Genomic DNA, 18,497 nt, shown 5'->3' on the forward strand with positions numbered 1-18,497 from the left:
CAGCATCAATAATAGTTGCTTAGATCACAGGTGCATTTTATTGTTCATAATCTGAAAAGGTTTATATATTCAAACTGCATGTATGACGAGTACATGCGAGAAGATACACCATCTGGTGAGGTTTTTGTCAACCTTAGGTTTAAGCCTGTTCAAGGTCATACGCAGTTTTCTTTGTTCTCCTGCGTAGTAGATGACGTCATCAGATAGGTTTGAACCTGTTCAAGGTCGCGTTAAAAGATAAATAATTATTATTAGTTTATAATATTTTGTTATTAATATTATTAATATTTATTTAAATTAAAAGTTATGTATTATTTGATAAACTAATATGGGGTTGATATGCTCTGTATCGTCAAATCCAAAAATCTTCTAGCGATATATTTTGAAAATCAATACTCAGTTTTTATTTTTAAATGGTTATATAAAATAATGCATGACTTTTAATTTAAACAAATATTAATTATAAAATTTTAGAAAACAAAAACTGATTATTGATTATCATAATTAAAAAATCAAAAACCATTACGCCATCTGTTGATAAGTATTAATATCAGTAGTAGTGTTGGAAAATTATTTGAATTTAATAACTAACAATAATTAATTCTATTCTGAATTAAATGTGTTAGGATGAAATAATAATAACAATTGTAATTCATTTATTTTAGATTTATTGAGTGCTTACAAACCAATCTTTTGAATTTTTACATTTTCCAAGGCACATAAATCAGATAAACGATCATGATAATTACAAAAATGATTGTTACAAATTTTCATACTTTTTAGAGAGGGACATTTGAAATTATCGAGATCGATTACAATTTTATTATTACAATCAATTAAATTTTGAACCCATAACTTTTTCTCGATACCTTTGACATAAATAATTTTTTTATTACAAGTTAAATAATTGAGAACTTCTTTGAGCTTGTAATATGAAGTTGTTCCAGCATTCCAACCGATTCCATGATAATTTCGGATCAGCCAGGTATTCAGACGTTGATAGTTGACTGGTAACACCTTCCAGTGATATGGCGGTTGAAATAGTGTGTATGACAACTCTTCAATATTAACAATATCATGTTGAATTGTTATTGAGGCCAACTCCTTAACAATGAAGCGATTATCAGCTCCTCTGAATCCTTGAACGTCTAGAATGATCTCCATTTTTACTGCTCTTGACAACGAAGAGTGACTGAATGATGACTCTTACAATCAATTCAACCTTTTTATAACCCGATCTCTGGTTTTTACCCCCACCACTCGATAATCTTATTGGTTAATTAATAATTTGATTGGTTATTCAAACTACGTCGTAGAGTTTTAAACTGCGTAGTAGATGATGTCATCAGACAGGTTTGAACCGGTTCAAGGTCTCGTAGCTGTGCAGTTTTTCTTTGTTCTATTTCTGTTGGGTAGTAGATGACGTCATCTCATTTTTACAGGTTATGTTTATGCTTTCCCGCCATTTAAATCATTTTACAGGTTATGTTTATGCTTTCCCACCATTTAACTTATGATTTCAGGTTATGTTAAACTTCTTGTGCGTCATCTATCATAACTGCGCAGTTTCTATTTTTAGATTATGAGTCATACTATTCTAGAATTTTTCCAACTGCGCAGTAGATGACGTCATTACCTTGCTATAAAAGCAGCGCGCCGCGAGCATACTTCATCGAAGTGAAGTACGAGTGAAGTACCATAGTGTTGTGTGTTAGAAAATATCAAGCTTTTGAAATCTGATGTTCTGAAACTGTTTTCTGAAGCCTGCTACCAGCTGTTGAAATCTGCTACCTCGTGCTGGAATCTGCTACTTGAAATCTGCTGAAGAAATCTCAATCATGGCACCGTACCGTAAACATCCTGTTACCGATACAATGCATGAAATTGAGAGATCAACAACTTTCAAGCGTGTCAAAGTTGAAGATAAAACTCCAAGCCCGTTGATGTTCAAGAGGATGTGTGAACTTGAGGTGGGAAAAACTTACAAGCTAACTGGGATTAGAACGGTTATGACAGATCATGGACTCAACGTTGAAATCGATCTGGAAAACCACTTTTCAACGTTCTTCCCTGCTACCACCAACCAGAAATATCTCAACAATCCTGATATGATATTTAAAATGAAATTTTTAATCTTATGCAATACTTTAAATCGACACTACATTGGGGCCAATTATAATAAATTCAAGCTTATTAATCACTCTGGGAAAACAATTATAGAAATTGTGAGAGAATTGTGTTTTGATATGTGCACTTAACTTTTATTCTAAATAATTGTTTTATACTTAACTTTTATACTAAATAATTTTTTATACTTATTCTAGTAAGGTTTGTAATTAAAAAACATTAAATTACAAAAACATTGTTATTTATTTACTATTTTTAATTACATTAAGTTTATTTACTATTTTTAATTACATTAAGTTTATTGATTAGTATAGGATCAATAATGTTATTGATTTGTTGTATTCGTCGACGAAATCGTTCTCCGTCTCTTGCTGCTTGTTCCCATGGTCCTTTCCTCGCTTGTCTGGATGCAAAGTCCCATACATACATGTAATGTATGGTGGGTTTCGGATCAAACTGTACCATTAAGTAAGTTTTCTTACAGTGCTGCTGATGGGATTGTACTCAATTATTCGGTCGTGAATTATCAAGCAGTAAGCAGCAGTTTGATTTGGAAACTGTGCTGACGATTCAAACTCCAGACGTATATCCACAAGTCCAGACTTGATTGACTCGTTCTGCTTGGAACAGTCAATTATATACAGAGGTGCTGTACTTAGAAATTTTTTCTTAGCCAATAGCGGTTCAGCTTCTTTCCCATAGTTAGCACTTTGAAAATTTGTGTACATATCATACATCAAGGCATACTGATTATGCACAATGTTGAGGTTCAAATTTCCATATGGATAACTCTGAGAGTTCAAGAACAGCTTAATGTCTCTTATGCTGCAGTGATCAAACTCGCTTGCGTTTTGATTCGACTGATTCTTTCTTGCTGTTTGGAATCCAAGGATAACAAAACGAGGTTTCTCAAGCTGATTTGTTGTTTTGATTACCCAAATATGCTTGTTGGTAGCTGGTAGCAGTGGATACTCATACAATTCCCAAGTCCGGAAACTGATTGGAATAGCTGGATCGGAGGTTATGTAATTCAACACCTCGATTTTTTGCTTGTCAGACATTGTTATGTATGGTACAATCCACTCAATTTTTTGAATCGTAATTGAAACATTTTCATTCTCAACGGTAACAACATAAGCATTTTGATCAGTATTTGATCTGATCAGTATCAATTCATGCTTGGCATTCACGATAATTCGTTGATAATCTTCAGCAAATCCAAGAATGAAACTCAGCGGTACTGAGACATCAAAGTAACCGCTATTATCAGTCAGCTTGTTGTCATCTTCATTAACAATCCAACCAGCATTTTCCAGAATATTTTGTTGTCCCGGACTCAGAGAAGCGTATCCTTTCATAACACTGGTGATACCAACATTCTTACATCTATCGATTTCTACACCATTGAGTTCATAACGTATCTCTTCAAACATATGACAAACAGCCATGTTGACCATCTTCGTAGTAGCACTTACAGCAGTACCATCAGCTTTCCTCATTCTTCCATAAAAATGTAATGTGCTCTTGCTTGGGAGCAAGTACAGATCTTGATGTTGAACAGCAATCCTGATTTCATCACTGTTGTTGAATGTTGATGATGCATATGGTAAGTGTGAATGAGCTTCACAGTGTGCAATAGACTCATCGAAAATAATTGATTTTTTTATATCTAAGATTTCCGCCATGGTATCACACAAGCTAGACAACAAAAATTTATTTTTATCTTGTGAATTTTCCACGTAATTTTAGTCCTAGACTTTTTAGGAACTCTGCGTTTTGACGTGTCAACACTTTCAGAGCTCGATGATGACTGATAATCTTTGGATATCCTGCAATCCTTTTATACCCGTTACCAGTCTTTGTCTCATATACGATAACCATTACAGACTTTTTATATGCAGTCTTATCGTTATAGTCTCGCCACGGAAATTTGCTATTCTCCCGTCCTGATCAACAATGCGGAGCCTCAAGTTGTGTATTGCTCGTACGGCGACTGGTAGGTAAATGATGTTTGTTGGCACTTCCACTATCTTATATCCTGCTGGAACCCTCGGGAAAAATTCATGGATTGTGTGATTCTTCTCACCATTGATGTACGATCCAGTAGTTATATTGCACTCGACTCTCAGAGCATTGATTTTCAATATTTTGACTGGTAAATCAGATTTATGTGCTGTGTTAGGTTCAAGCACGCGGTTGGTAAATCCAAGTAATGATCCAATGGAATCTTCAGGCTCAAAATTTATATATTGATCACATCTTATTTCACTTCTCAACTCATTGTTGTTTGCTTTTAAAGTGAAACTTAGTTCAGGTAATGTCTTGTTTATATAAGTTTCAATATCTTTAATTTCATAACTCCCTGTTGGTATAGTTATTTCTTGAAATCTCTTGATTGTACTTCTTTTGGATCTTTTTGATGACACATAAAATTTATTAGCACCAACATCTATATTTGGTATTGAATTAAATGTCAGGAGCTTAACGAGTCCAAGTACATAATTTTTTGTTGGTGATAGCTCAATCGGCGGAAAATAATTTGCCTCCAGTATGGAGGAGTTTCCGGATAGTGTCAAGGTGAATGACTCTGCCATGACTGACGCTTGTTGTCCCGACTCACTTCAATTTATAGTTGTCCAGCCAGGAATTTTAAGCACAAATGTCCACATATGATTGTATCAAAGTCTTGATATCTTTTATGATTGTACTTTACGCTACCTACATCGAGATATTTCATCAAGTCTTGTGGAGGTTGTAGATTACCAAAACTGTCAAAGTAAATTACTTGATTATGATTCTTCTTGTATGCAACCCAGTGAGTTCCAAGTCCAAGTTTATCATCTAAATTTATTATTGCTGATTCGTTTGTCTTTGGTCCAGATTTTGGTAAATCATTTCTCATAAAAACTCCTCGAAAATTTGGAATTTTAAGCAGCTTGACATATTTTAATAAGTCGATGTTAGTCAGTGCTCGATGTGGTAGCTCTACTGGTTTTTTGACTTCTTGCAGCCAGCTCCTTCTGGGTATTGTTTCAGATAAAGTCCCATACCACTGCGGTAAGGTTAGAGGTATAATCCTCTACCTACAGCTATTTCCTCCATCTTCAAGTTGTGACGCTTCTTTTCAGCTAATTGATTTTTGGCTGCGCTGGCATCGTTCACAGCTTTTGCAACACCTGCAGCTCCACCTGTTAGAGCACCAACCGCTGATAACCCTGCAAACAGGGGAATCAAGAATGGAAGTACTCCACCAATCTTTGATGGAACTGATAGAATACGAGGCAATCGAACGTTTTTCTTCCCACCAACTTTCTTGACAGCTTTGCGGGCACCTCCAAGAGCTGTTTTAACTGGATCTCCACCAGGCTGCATGGACTTTTTAGCTTCATCAACAATCTGTCTCAGAGCAACATCCTTCTTCTTGGATGTCTTTCTTTTGACTGTCTTACGCTTCATTGTTTTTCTTTTAATTGTCTTACGCTTTGTAATAGGTTTTTCTTTTTTAAGACCCATACCGAAACGTCTCTTCAACTTCATGATTTTATTCACACTCCAAGCAGCAGCTTTTTCACCAATAGCAGCGTCTCTTGCTTGAAATCGTTGCCACGCTTTCTCAGCAAGGATTTTATCAGCCTCGTGACGGGCTTCCAAATTTTCACGATTTTTAGAGTAAGCTATATCGTGTTCCTTACACGCAGAGTCCAAAGGATTTATGCCTGGATCACCTCGAGCTAACCTTTTGGCTAACTTTGTTCCCGGACCACAATACTGATATCCTGGTATGTGAAGTTCAAGTGGAAGCTTATTGATTATGTTGTTGAATAAACCTACACCACGTCTGCTCTCAGACATGTCACATCAAAGACTGACTCGCTTATCTATATAAGCCGGTATATATACCTCTTGAGCTCAGAATCTAATCAGCAGTCATGGGCAGCAAATCAAGAGCTCAGTTGCCAGTTATCAATTTTGATCAAATTGTTCAAGGGACCGGTGTGAAACTCAAACGACACGGTGCATTACTTCCCAACAGTAACCGTGCAGTGTTTTGCGGACCATCAAACTGTGGAAAGACCAACGCTCTACTATCCCTTATTGTACATCCAAACGGTTTGAGGTTTGAGAATATATATCTTTACTCAAAGTCTCTTAACCAACCAAAGTATCAGTTCCTGGAGACGCTGCTTAAACAGATTGATGGTATTGGATTCTTCACATTCAGTGAACATGAAGCTGTAATCAAGCCTGAAGATGCTAAACCTAACTCCCTGATGATATTTGATGATGTTGCTTGTGAAAAACAAGATCACATCAAGGCTTTTTTCTGCATGGGTCGACACAAGGATGTAGACAGCTTTTATCTCTGTCAAACTTATACACGAATACCGAAGCATCTGATTAGAGATAATGCAAACTTTCTCGTGCTATTCCGTCAAGATGAAATGAATCTGAAGCATATTTATAATGATCATGTCAATACAGACATGTCGTACAACTCATTCAGAGATTTATGCTCGGCATGTTGGAATAAATATGGGTTTGTGGTAATAGATAAAGACAGTGAATTGAACAGTGGTAGGTATCGCAAAGGATTCGACTGCTTCATTAGTATAAATTGAGGTACTTTAGAGTGTGATAGTCATACATGCTGTAGACGTTAACCTGTCAACATGAAGCCTGAAGAAATATCAAAGCAGAAAGATATTCTGCATCAGATATCTCAAGCCAGCAATGCCATCCGACGGAAGCACAAGATGTTGAAGTTGGGTAAAGATACAGCTGAGAAAGCTATGGAGGAAATGTTCAAGCCTATTGTGACACCACTCCAGAGTATAGTTGAATCTTCAAAGTTGAAAGGGGAAAATATTAAAAAAGAAGAAAAACCACAGGTTGAAAAACAAGAGGTTGAAAAATCTTTATATGATGATCCAGAAGTATACAACAGTTTAATAACAGATGATGAAAGTTCATTTGAGAATACAGCACTTGCTATTACTCAGCCACCACCATCAACAAGTACTCCAGCTCGTAGAAATCCTCTTCTCACTAATTATCTACAACGTTTAAGTAAAAAACATAAAGATAATGATATGAGATATGGTGTACGCAGAAAACGCGGTGAAATGCATATGGGTGATTCACCTATTTCATTTGCAAATGATACAATAACTGTCAAAGAAAAAAATTATCCAATAACTCCTGGGTTGTTGGAATTATTATTAGAAAATCACCAGAGGATGCACTCATCACCCCAGATGATAAGAAAAAGTACTTTGACATAATTCAACATACCAACGCTCATAGGAAAAATTATGACCCAAATCGTACTATTTATGAAGATACAACAATCAAGTTCAATAAATACATTGCTGATTTTATCACCAAGTTCGGTAAAGGGTTACCAAAATATATGATTGCAAGAAAACAGAGATTACCAATGGACTATGTTTACTGGGATGATCCAAATGAACTAGTTGATCGTTTGCGACTACTTATGGCATCTCAAGCTGCTGGAAATCCAAGTCACACGAATGAAATCATGTCAATTATTGAAGAGCTTAGGGTGGCTGGAGTTATATATTAAAAGCTTCTGAAAAATTAAATCATTCACACATTGACAGTCAAAGTGTTCACAACCATGAGCATCGATATATTTGGACGTCCACTGGACAATAACTTAGGTCAACGAGGGCCAGCTGGTAGAGGTTTCAATGTAACTTCTGATGGAAACTATAACATTGAGAATAAAAGGCTGTGCAATCTCGGTAATCCTTCAAATGAACATGATGCGGCGACAGTGTAGTTTGTACTGAGACAGATGTCTGAACTGAATAAAAGTATAGACAGTGAACAGAAAGAGATTATTTCACATTTACACTCTGAAATAGTAATACTGAAAGCTGCTGTGGGAAATTTGCAGACGACTATTGAGGAAGTTAAAGCAGTACTTTCCTCTCACCAAAATAATATCAAATATCTCACTGAGAAACTCAATGAACGACAAAAAGACAGTGATAGCTGAAGAGCTTCACAAACCAGCTCGCAGGAACTATAAACGTCGTCATGTTGACATCCGAGGTCTCGATGAGACTTGGCAAGCTGACTTGGTTGAGATGATTCCATATGCGACAGTCAATAAAGGACACAAGTATCTGCTTACAATCATAGATATATTTTCTAAATATGCCTGGGCAGTTCCAATTAAATCAAAAGGTGGTGTAGATGTCACTAGTGCTATGAAGTCTGTACTCCAGCAAGGTCGTGTACCTAAGAATTTCCATGTTGATCAGGGTAAAGAGTTTTACAACAAAGAATTTAAAGATCTGATGAAGCAGCACAAGGTAAATCTGTATTCAACATTCAGCAATGTCAAAGCATCCATATGTGAACGTTTCAATAGAACACTCAAGACTAAAATGTGGCGAGAATTCACAGCTCGTTGCAGCTACAAGTGGACCGATATACTTGATGACTTGGTGAATACTTACAACAACACCAAACACAGTACCATCAAAATGAAACCTGTTGATGTTACCGCTGCTCAGGAGAAACAACTATTGGAAAATATATATCAACCACTGAAAACCAAATCGAAGCAGAAGTTCAAAGTTGGAGACAAAGTCCGAATCAGCAAGTACAAGCATGTTTTTGACAAAGGATACACGCCAAACTGGACAACAGAAATCTTCACAATCAAATCGGTGCAGAATACGAATCCAACGACGTACAAGCTCGTGGACTATCAGGATCAACCAATTGAAGGCGGGTTTTACAACGATGAACTCAGCAAAGTCAAATATCCAGATGTATATCTTGTTGAAAAAGTAATTAGAAAACGTGGAAATAAATACTATGTTAAATGGTTAGGCTTTGATACTAAACATAATAGTTGGATCAATAAATCAGATATATAAAACACAAATTATATTTACATTGTTTTTATTTACAAAACTTTAATACATAAATCCTTAAAAATATATTTACATTATTTTTACTATTACAAAACTTTTTGTCTCTTATTATTATTTTCATCATCTACAAGTTTTCTTTTCTTAAAATCTAAGGAGCCTTTATAACCCCAAGGCACAGTATCAGTGCTTGCCTCAATGAGTTGACGTTTGTCATCAGCCCAACTGAGAGCAAGTTTCTCCTGTTTTACTGTGTGCACTTGATGTTTTTTGCTTTTTATCATATACTGCTCTTTCTTTAACAGCACATTTTTAAAAAGGCATCTTTTGAAGTCATCAAACATGATAGTCTTCAAGGCTGATCCTCCGATACCCTTTGCCCGTTTCTTAATTCTATCCTTTTCCTTCTCAGGATCATGGATTTCTAAGGCATACAATTTGGCTCTGAGACCCACGAACTCGGACATGATTTTTCCACTGTTCTCATCCTTCATGAGTCCCAGAACCTTTTTATTGACAAGAGGTATGTTGAAGACATTGTCGGGTGGGTAATCGGAGGTATCAAACCTTGAAATATCACGTTTGATGTCTTCATAGATGTTGGGTACATTAAATTGGTAGATTAAACTATCAGTGACAGTGTACAATAGTTTTGAATCTTTTTCATAATTTTTCATTACATAATTATAATGGAAATCGTAGATAAAAGTCTTGGATAAGTCTAAGATACTAAAGCCTACATAGATTGGCTTGTTAAAAACAACTCTAGCTTTTTTCATTTCAATTATGACTATATCCTCATCAAATACAGTTACGCTGTGGAAGGTTGGCTTACAAATCAGGTCTGATACCTGATAACGCCCCGCCCACTTTGTTCTTAACCAAACTTCTTTGTATTTACGAACATTCTCCATTGTCTTTCCGAAAACCGCGTTGTTCATCAACTTGTAAAAATTTTTCTCAAAATCATTTTTCGCTATTTTTCGACAATCAGTATTTTTATCAATGTATGATTTGAGCCAGTCTGATTGTTCAAATTTCAAGACTGTGTATTTTCTTAAGTTCTAAGCCTAAATCTAAACATTGTTTCAAATTCTTATAATGTATTACATAATTAGTCTTATCATACAGAGTTGTTGTTAATTTTTGTTGTTTGCTGCCAGGTGGTATAAAATGTTCAGGGCAGAGAGGCAAATCTTTGTGTAGATCATGTAATTTCTCAGGATAGTGTAGGTCTACTTCAAGGATGTAGCCTACACTTTCATCATCATTGAAAAACTGATCTACATTATCTACATTTTCAACCCATTCAAATTTACCCTGGGGTAAAGACATACTCATCGCTGCGCCATACAAATTATTTACATCGTAGTACATCAGGTATGTTTCGGGGTTGTTTGAATCAAAATCTTTGCCCATATACCGGTTGTTAGCTTCAGCATGTCTATTAGCACACATCGATACCCCACCGCGAACACCCTTTTCAATGAAAAGAAGCATCTCAGGATCAGTTAGCAGTTCAAGTTCTACTTCAGTATGCTTTAACATTGCAGCGTTTGATAGACCGGGAGCAGTATAGAAATGAAGTGCATCGAGATTGTACGTCTTGAAACAACTAAGTCTAAAGTTTTCAAAGACATCAGCCAGGAGAAGTACATCAGTCTTCAAGTACAAGTCTGAGTACTCACCTAACGTATTGATACCGAATTCATTCCAAACTACTTGAGCAAAAGCATAATCATCATCAGAAATAGTTGAGTTTGTTAATTTTGAATAAAATGATTCTTGGTCAGGTAATTGTCTCTCATCTAGTCTGTCAATGCTGTCAATGTACTCATACGGGAATACACCCTTACGTATTGCTAATTTAAATTTGTTAGGGTCAGGGTGGTGTAGTCGCGTAATCTGTTTGTCTTTGTCATCAAGGTATGAAGCTAATTTCTCTAAACTGGAGGCCATGAATCTAAAAGAGTCAATAAATCTTAAAGAGACTGAAGTATTTTTAACTGATTTTGTGAAAGAAATGTAACGCTCTTTATTGATTGGTAATAATGAAATTTCACCCTCAAATACTGTAGCTAAGGACTTAATTATGAAGTGTGAGTCGTAGCCGGATAAATTATGAAAGACAATTGGGATAATTGTAGATTTTTGATAATTAACGTTACATGATTTATGAGCTGCTTTTCTATAGTTACCGGTAAAGTGACAATGATCATAGACTTTATCTGTCGTAGAAGTGATTGGTTTTTCACAGATGTGACACTCAGTTGCCTGGTTGTATCTATCTTGTTGCTCTCTGGTTAGGGGTTTCATTTTAATGGGATTCTTTAGAATTTTCTCAAAGTCTAGAGCTAACGACTCTAATTGTTTAACGAACCAGTTGATGCAATCAGGAGAACGGTTTAATTGGAATCTAGACAGTGTGTTGTCATAGCTGCAATGCACATAGTAAGCAATACTGTGTGGAACATGTTTATGAACTATCTTTTCATCATCTCCTGGGGGTTCGAGTGTGCATTCAAGATCCGCGTAAACTACAAACGGTACAGTATCTTTGGACTTAAAATCTTTGAATTTCAAAATTTTATTTTTTTCACTGGGAAATTCCATGCGGACTTTGTTAGATTTAAAACAATCTGCTCGGTGTTCTAAATAACATTTTTCTAATTTGAAATGATTCAAACAACGATCACAAAAGTACAATTTATGTCTACCTAGAGTTATTTGACTTTTAATTAGTCCAGAAAGATTATGTATCAATGCAAAGTGATAGACTGACTCAATATTATCTAAATTATCAGTATAATTTACACTTTTTTTAATCATTAATAAATGAATTGTCAGTATTTCTGACTCGAAGTTACTTAAATATAACGGGATGATAGTACTTTTTTCAGACTTTTTACCCGTGAATTCTGAATCTATGCCGTATACGTTAATGCTAAGGTCATTCATTTTTTCAAATTTTGGTACATCATCAAGTTTAATTGGAAATTGAATACCTTCATAGTTTAATCTAACGCTGAAATGACGGTAACTTGTAGGGTCGCCTGGAACCAATACTGGTGGATGCAAGGCAGCGTTGACACACCACAGGAAGCAGAACTCATCATTGTTCTGGATGTTCGTAACCGCATTCTTCTTGACAATATCCTTTGGCAATCTGACGAAGGTAGAGTTTCCAACTTGGGTTGGTGTGAATCGTGACATGGTCACCATCAAGCTGTTCGGTCCAAGCAGACTCCATCCGGAACCCTCATGCTCAAATTCTTCAATTCTTTGAAGTAATTTGTCGTAGACATGTTGACTAAACCAATCATGAAGAGATGTGGCAGGGAGAATCTCACGGCTTTTAGTAATAAAAGATTTCCGCTCTTCAATATCTTGTTGATGTTTCCGGATTGTGCAGAAGAATTCCACATTCACTTTCAACCCTGCCAAATCTCTCAAGGCACTCTGCACCTTGTTAATGATGGTGTCTCGTGAGGCCTGGAGGAATGCTGCTGGATGTTTGTGATGCTGATTGATAACACATCCAGTCTGGATGTTGCCAGCAAAAGCATTCTCCAAGTCCTTCCATTTGACTCCTTGGTTGAGATCTCCACCAACAACTTGGTTACCGAGTCTGGAGAACTGATCGGCAAACCAGTTGAGTTGGTTGATGTGCGCTTGAACACTTCGTCTCACTTGAATTGTTGTTCCAGGATCCAGTAATATTGTGTTGAAGTATTCAATGGTCTCCTCACACACTCGTAAACACCTTTGACGATGTTCATCAGTGAGCTGCTCTCCCAACAAGTCAGCATATGAGACTGCAATAGTGTCCACCAAGTTCTTGAGAGCCTCGATGAGGTTATGTTGTGTCATTTTGGAACGAGAATCACTACTGTCTTACACAATATTATAGGTTATGTACACTGTTTATAGGTTATATACACTGTTTATAGGTTATGTACACTTTTAAAGGTTATGTCACTGTTTATAAGTTATATACACTGTTTATAGGTTATATACACTTTTAAAGGTTATGTACACTACACAATAGTTTTTGTACACTGGACTATACTCGCGTACTTCACAACACTGAACTTCACTATATTTTATAACACTGAATACTGTTTAATCACGAGAGATGTTTCACTGGAAACATGTACTTCGTTTTTGTGAAGTACGGCTTGAGCGCGCTGCTTTTATAGCCAGAGGATACTGCGCAGTTACCCCCACTCATCTACCTCAAAAACGGTTTGATGACGTCATCTACTGCGCAGTTAGAAATAGAACAAAGAAAACTGTGCAGTTACGCAACCTTGAACAGGCTCAGACCTGTATGATGACGTCATCTACTACGCAGTTAGGAATAAAGCAAAGAGAACTACGCAGTTACCGTGACCTTGAACAGGTTCAGACCTGTTTAGAAGTAGACAGAAATCTCGACAGATGGCGTATCTTCTCGCATGTACTCCTCATACGTACAGTTTGAATATATTAATCTTTTCGGAATATAAACAATGAAATGCACCTGTGATCTAAGCAACTATTATTGATGCTGAGATCACAGGTGCATTTTTTAACAAAATGGTGAATTCACAATTCAAAATGGCGGATAGCGGTAACCAGATGGCGGATTTCAGATAGCAAATTCAAAATGGCGGATTTCAGACTCAGATAACAGCCACCAGATGGCGGAAATCAGATAGCAGACTCAAAAATTCTAGAACAGAATGAGTCATCTACTGCGGAGTTATATGACCTTGAACAGGTTCAAGCCTGTCTGATGACGTCATCTACTACGCAGTTAGAAAATTCTAGAACAGAATGAGTCATCTACTGCGCGGTTAGAAGTAATGCACGCTGTCACCAGATGGCGTTGCGTGAAATCCTTCTCGCAAGTAGTTGACATAACTTCCTTTTAAATATATAGAACATGGATATACCATACTACAAATGCGTAATCCTGAACTATTGATCTGTTATGGCTGAGCCGAAGGCAGGTTAATAGTTGAGGATGCTTTTTAACCTCAAAATGTTGAACTCAAATTCAAAATGGCGGATAGCAGCCACCAAATGGCGGATTCAAAATGGCGGATAGTAAGATTTCAAAAATGGCGGATAGTAAGATGGCGGCAGAATTCCCCACCAGCGCCACCTATAACCTCGATAAAAAACCTCACCCATAATGCCATACATACCTACCGCCGGCAACGCCTACTGTCGGTAAAACAGGTCGCCCAATCTACAGATGGTACTTGTCACGAATCCACAGTCGGTAATGTAGACCACATCCTAGTGCGGGGCACAAACCCACAAATCTGTTTTACCGACTGAGTAACACCCCCTCGGTTTAACTACTGCCATCCCTGCAACTTCCCGCTATATTCGTAATTAAGCGCTCGAAATTGCACTTGTTATGTTTTTGAGCTCTTCGAGCTCAAAAATCCAATTTTTGTGTAGTTTTGAGCTCTCCGAGCTCAAAAGTTTGATAGAAGTTTAATAAATCACTATTTTTTTTATTTTCAAACCGCAATAACTTTTGAATGAATGAACCGATTTTCTCGCGGTTAGCGGCATTCGACGCAGTTTTTCAAATTCTATGATATACTTTCGTACACGAATTGATTAGACCAGAAATTTCGGTGTAATCCGAAAAAAACACTTTTTGTCGATTTCTTTCGTCAACGATAACTCACGAACGAATAAACCGATTTCGACCGGATTGACAGCAATCGACGTGGTCTTTCAAGATTGAGAGCTGAGTAGTTTTTGAAATTGATCGATCAAGCCGTTTAAAAGTTATTTAAAAAAAACCACATTTGAGAAAATTTTTTTTCGTAGTCTTTTTGAAATTTCTGAAAATTTAGCGGTCCTAATCGATACAAACCATATTCGAAATCTAAGTTCAGTCAAACCCTTTTGATTGGCGTCAACCGCGATAGAATCGGTCAAGCCGTTCAAAAGTTATGAGAAGTTTACACACACACACACACACACACACACACATACACATATATATATATATATATATATATATATATATATATATATATATATATATATATATATATATATATATATATATATATATATAGGGTGATTCAGAATTAGTGTCCGACCAAGAAAACTTGGATAGAAGAGGCGATTTTAAGCACAATTGCAAGAATAAAATTTTTCGAAATTCTCAATATTTTGGGAGTTATTGAGGATTGAAATAGACCAATCAGAGAGCTCGTTACAGATTTAAAGAAAGAAAAAAAGTACAATAAAATTTACCAAGCGAACTTCATAACGAATGATATTACCCAGTCAGCATCCAATTCAGAAAGACTTCTGGAAGAAGTCTTTTCAAAGACGTCCATAAGAAGTCTAAATATGATGTCTTAACGAATTCATCAATCAGAACTCTTAATCAAGAAGTCGACAGGAAATATTTTGACAAACTTTGTAAGACTTCTAAAATATGAGCTCTTCAAGTAGTTTACTTACTGAACTCATAAGACATCAATAATCTGAGCTTTTTAAGAGGTCTTTTTCTGACTTCGTAAGATGTCATGAATATGAACTCTTTCAGAGGTCTTTTTGCTGAGGTAGGATTGAATTGTATTGGCGCATGCGCACAACGATAGAAATTTTATTTTTATTTTTTATCTCTGTTTTAATATAACCTATAAGTGTATGGTACGTTTTCTGTTTACATTCAGCGTCGAATTGCAAAACTTTAATTTAGTGAAATCAATAAATTATTTATAACCAGTGATTTCGTAATTTGTAAATTAAAAGTTCTAAAAATAAATGTAAGTGCATATTCTTAGCTAATTAATATTTGACTGTGTATGATATTTCATGTTTTTATCAGTGATAAATTTGAGAAAGCATTCGATTTTAAAGGTAACGTATACATTTATCCAAAAAATAAATATAAATTATGATTTTTTTAATTTAAAATATTTTTTCTCAAGATGTCTGAAAGAAAAAGATTCAGTGAACTGTCTAAGAGTCAGAAAAATCGAAGATTGAAAAAACGCTGTGAGCAGGCAATTTTGGAGACTGCACGTGCAAAAGCATCGGTTGATACTTCGTTTGATAATGATCCAGTTATTAATAACAGTGTAATGAACAACGACAATAATTATGACAGTGATGATTTCAGTTTACAGTCGATTCATTTAGATAATACCGTAACCGATATCTCTTTAAAGACTTACACAGATAATAATGATAATTCTCATTGTACAACAACAAAAACAACATCAACAGTAACAGCAACAACTACTACAACTTCTATCACTTATAATAATAATAATAATAATAATTGTGATATCGAAGTACCAATTCCTTTAACCAAACAATTAGCTCAATGGAAATGCGAATTTAACATTACTCAAGCTGGATCAAGTGCTTTACTAAAAATTATTAGAAATGTGGAGTCAATAGAAGAGTTAAAAAGTCTTACAAATGACAGTCGTACCTTAATTGATACTCCTACAGATACTACACTTCTCACAAAAATTAAGGGAGCAGAAAAAAAATCCAAATTTTTGGGGGATTTTCAACAGGCTGTAACTTTGTTTTTCTCAAGTAATTAACAAGTATCTCACTTATGAGAACTTCAGAAATGGAAACTTAATTTTTGGAGTGAATAGCAATTTTCAACCGAGACGCAGCTCCAACTTTTTTTTGGGCTAATGATACGGTAAAATGATGTTATCACTTTTTTGTAGAGAATAATTTTTCCCATAAATCCCACCGATTTACTAGATGAATTTAAGATACTTGTTGAACGTCGGAACACTTAGTAAGATTTTCTACATAACACTCCGTAGGACAATCATCAAGACAACTTGCATGACAATAGGCAGGAGAACCAGCAATACTAATTTTAAGACCATAATTGTATTACTCGAGTAAGCCCGAGGAAATGCGCGAAATAATTTTATTTTCTCTAATAAAAATATTAAAGTTTTTATTTATTCGAAACAAAAGAAATAACATCTTATATTATTTTTAAAATAAATAAGTCAATAATATCATTCGTTATGAAGTTCGCTTGGTAAATTTTATTGTACTTTTTTTCTTTCTTTAAATCTGTAACGAGCTCTCTGATTGGTCTATTTCAATCCTCAATAACTCCCAAAATATTGAGAATTTCGAAAAATTTTATTCTTGCAATTGTGCTTAAAATCGCCTCTTCTATCCAAATTTATCTGGTCGGACACTAATTCTGAATCACCCTATATATATATATATATATATATATATATATATATATATATGTATATATATATATATATATATATATATATATATATATATATATATATATACTAGCTGTTACCCGCCCGCTTCGCTGGGCAATTATAGAATTGTATTTTTCGATCTAAACTTAAAATTAGATTAGAGTATTGTTTTGACTTTCACAAATTCCAAATTTCATCGAATAAGCATATACCTTTTATCTATGAAATTATTCCAGCTAATATTCATTGTAACTTTCAATGTGCAATCACTATAATGTTTGCGTGGCCTTTTTTTCAAAAATGAATAATAATTGACACGAAGAAAAAAAATTGAAATGAGAATTTGGAGTCTATAGGAGCTATAGCTTAGAAATTAAAAATTTTTGATGTTAGCACCCACCTTCGCAAACCCCTGTGAGATGAGCTATCGTAAACTTTTCCCATGGACTTCTTCTACATCTCTCACAGAAGATTCCTACCAAATTTGGAGTCGATAGGAGCTATAGTTTAAAAACGGGAATTTTTTATTATTAACGCTCCTACAATCCTCTTTGGGGTAGAATATCGTAAAATTCGTTCATAAATTATTTTTTCATCATTTATTATAGAAAATTTCTACGAAATTTGGAGTCTGTAGGAGTTATAACTTGGAAATTAAAAATTTTGATTGTTAATACCCACCCCCGCAACCCTCTGTGAGGTGAGATATCGTGAAATTTGTTTATAGATTATTTCTACATCTCTTACAAAAGATTCCTACCAAAATTGGAGTTAATAGGAGCTACAGTTTAAAAACTGGAGTTTTTCATTGTTAATGCCCCCGCGAACCCCTTTGGGGGTGGAATTTTTTAAAATCTGTTCTTAGCTGACCTCTACAGGGCAAAAGTATAATTCCTACGAAATTTCAAGTTTCTATGTTCGATGGTTCCCGAGATATCGTGATGAGTCTGTTACGTCCTCGTAACCGCGCGGTTTGAGAAGAACCGGCCCTAAATAATATAAAGGGGTCTGGAGAATTAGGATGAGACGACCTCCACTGTCGTCAGTAGGTGGACTCGAGTTTCCTCCGAAATAAACTGATTTAATTTGAAATTAATAGTCTCCGATTTATTTAATTAGTAATGCGATACAATTTAATTATCAGGAGGAAAACCGTCGTACAGTGTAATGTTTATCGGTTTCTAGAGCAGTACTTAGTAGCTTAATGATATTATGAAAAAGGCCTCGA

The 18,497-nt window shown here is 35.4% G+C and overlaps 2 protein-coding genes across 2 annotated transcripts in view; both read left to right on the forward strand.

Annotated features, from left to right (window-relative positions):
• The window catches only part of LOC141528014 (putative sodium-dependent multivitamin transporter), a 65,410-nt gene that overhangs the window by 4,722 nt on the left and 42,191 nt on the right, over positions 1-18,497 (forward strand). The window lies entirely within an intron of this gene.
• Positions 15,913-16,618, forward strand: LOC141527997 (uncharacterized). The gene is made up of 2 exons (XM_074243819.1): positions 15,913-15,920; positions 15,992-16,618. The coding sequence occupies exon 2, from the start codon at positions 15,992-15,994 to the stop codon at positions 16,616-16,618; it is 627 nt and encodes a 208-aa protein (XP_074099920.1). The 5' UTR covers positions 15,913-15,920.

Source organism: Cotesia typhae, unplaced genomic scaffold (genome assembly GCF_013202065.1).
Source record: "Cotesia typhae breed Kobodo isofemale line unplaced genomic scaffold, CoteBio_Ctyphae contig_42, whole genome shotgun sequence".
NCBI lineage: Eukaryota > Metazoa > Arthropoda > Insecta > Hymenoptera > Braconidae > Cotesia > Cotesia typhae.

Coding starts and splice junctions, on each gene's coding strand:
- LOC141527997 (XM_074243819.1), top strand. CDS start 15,992: ATGTCTGAAAGAAAAAGATTCAGTGAACTGTCTAAGAGTCAGAAAAAT.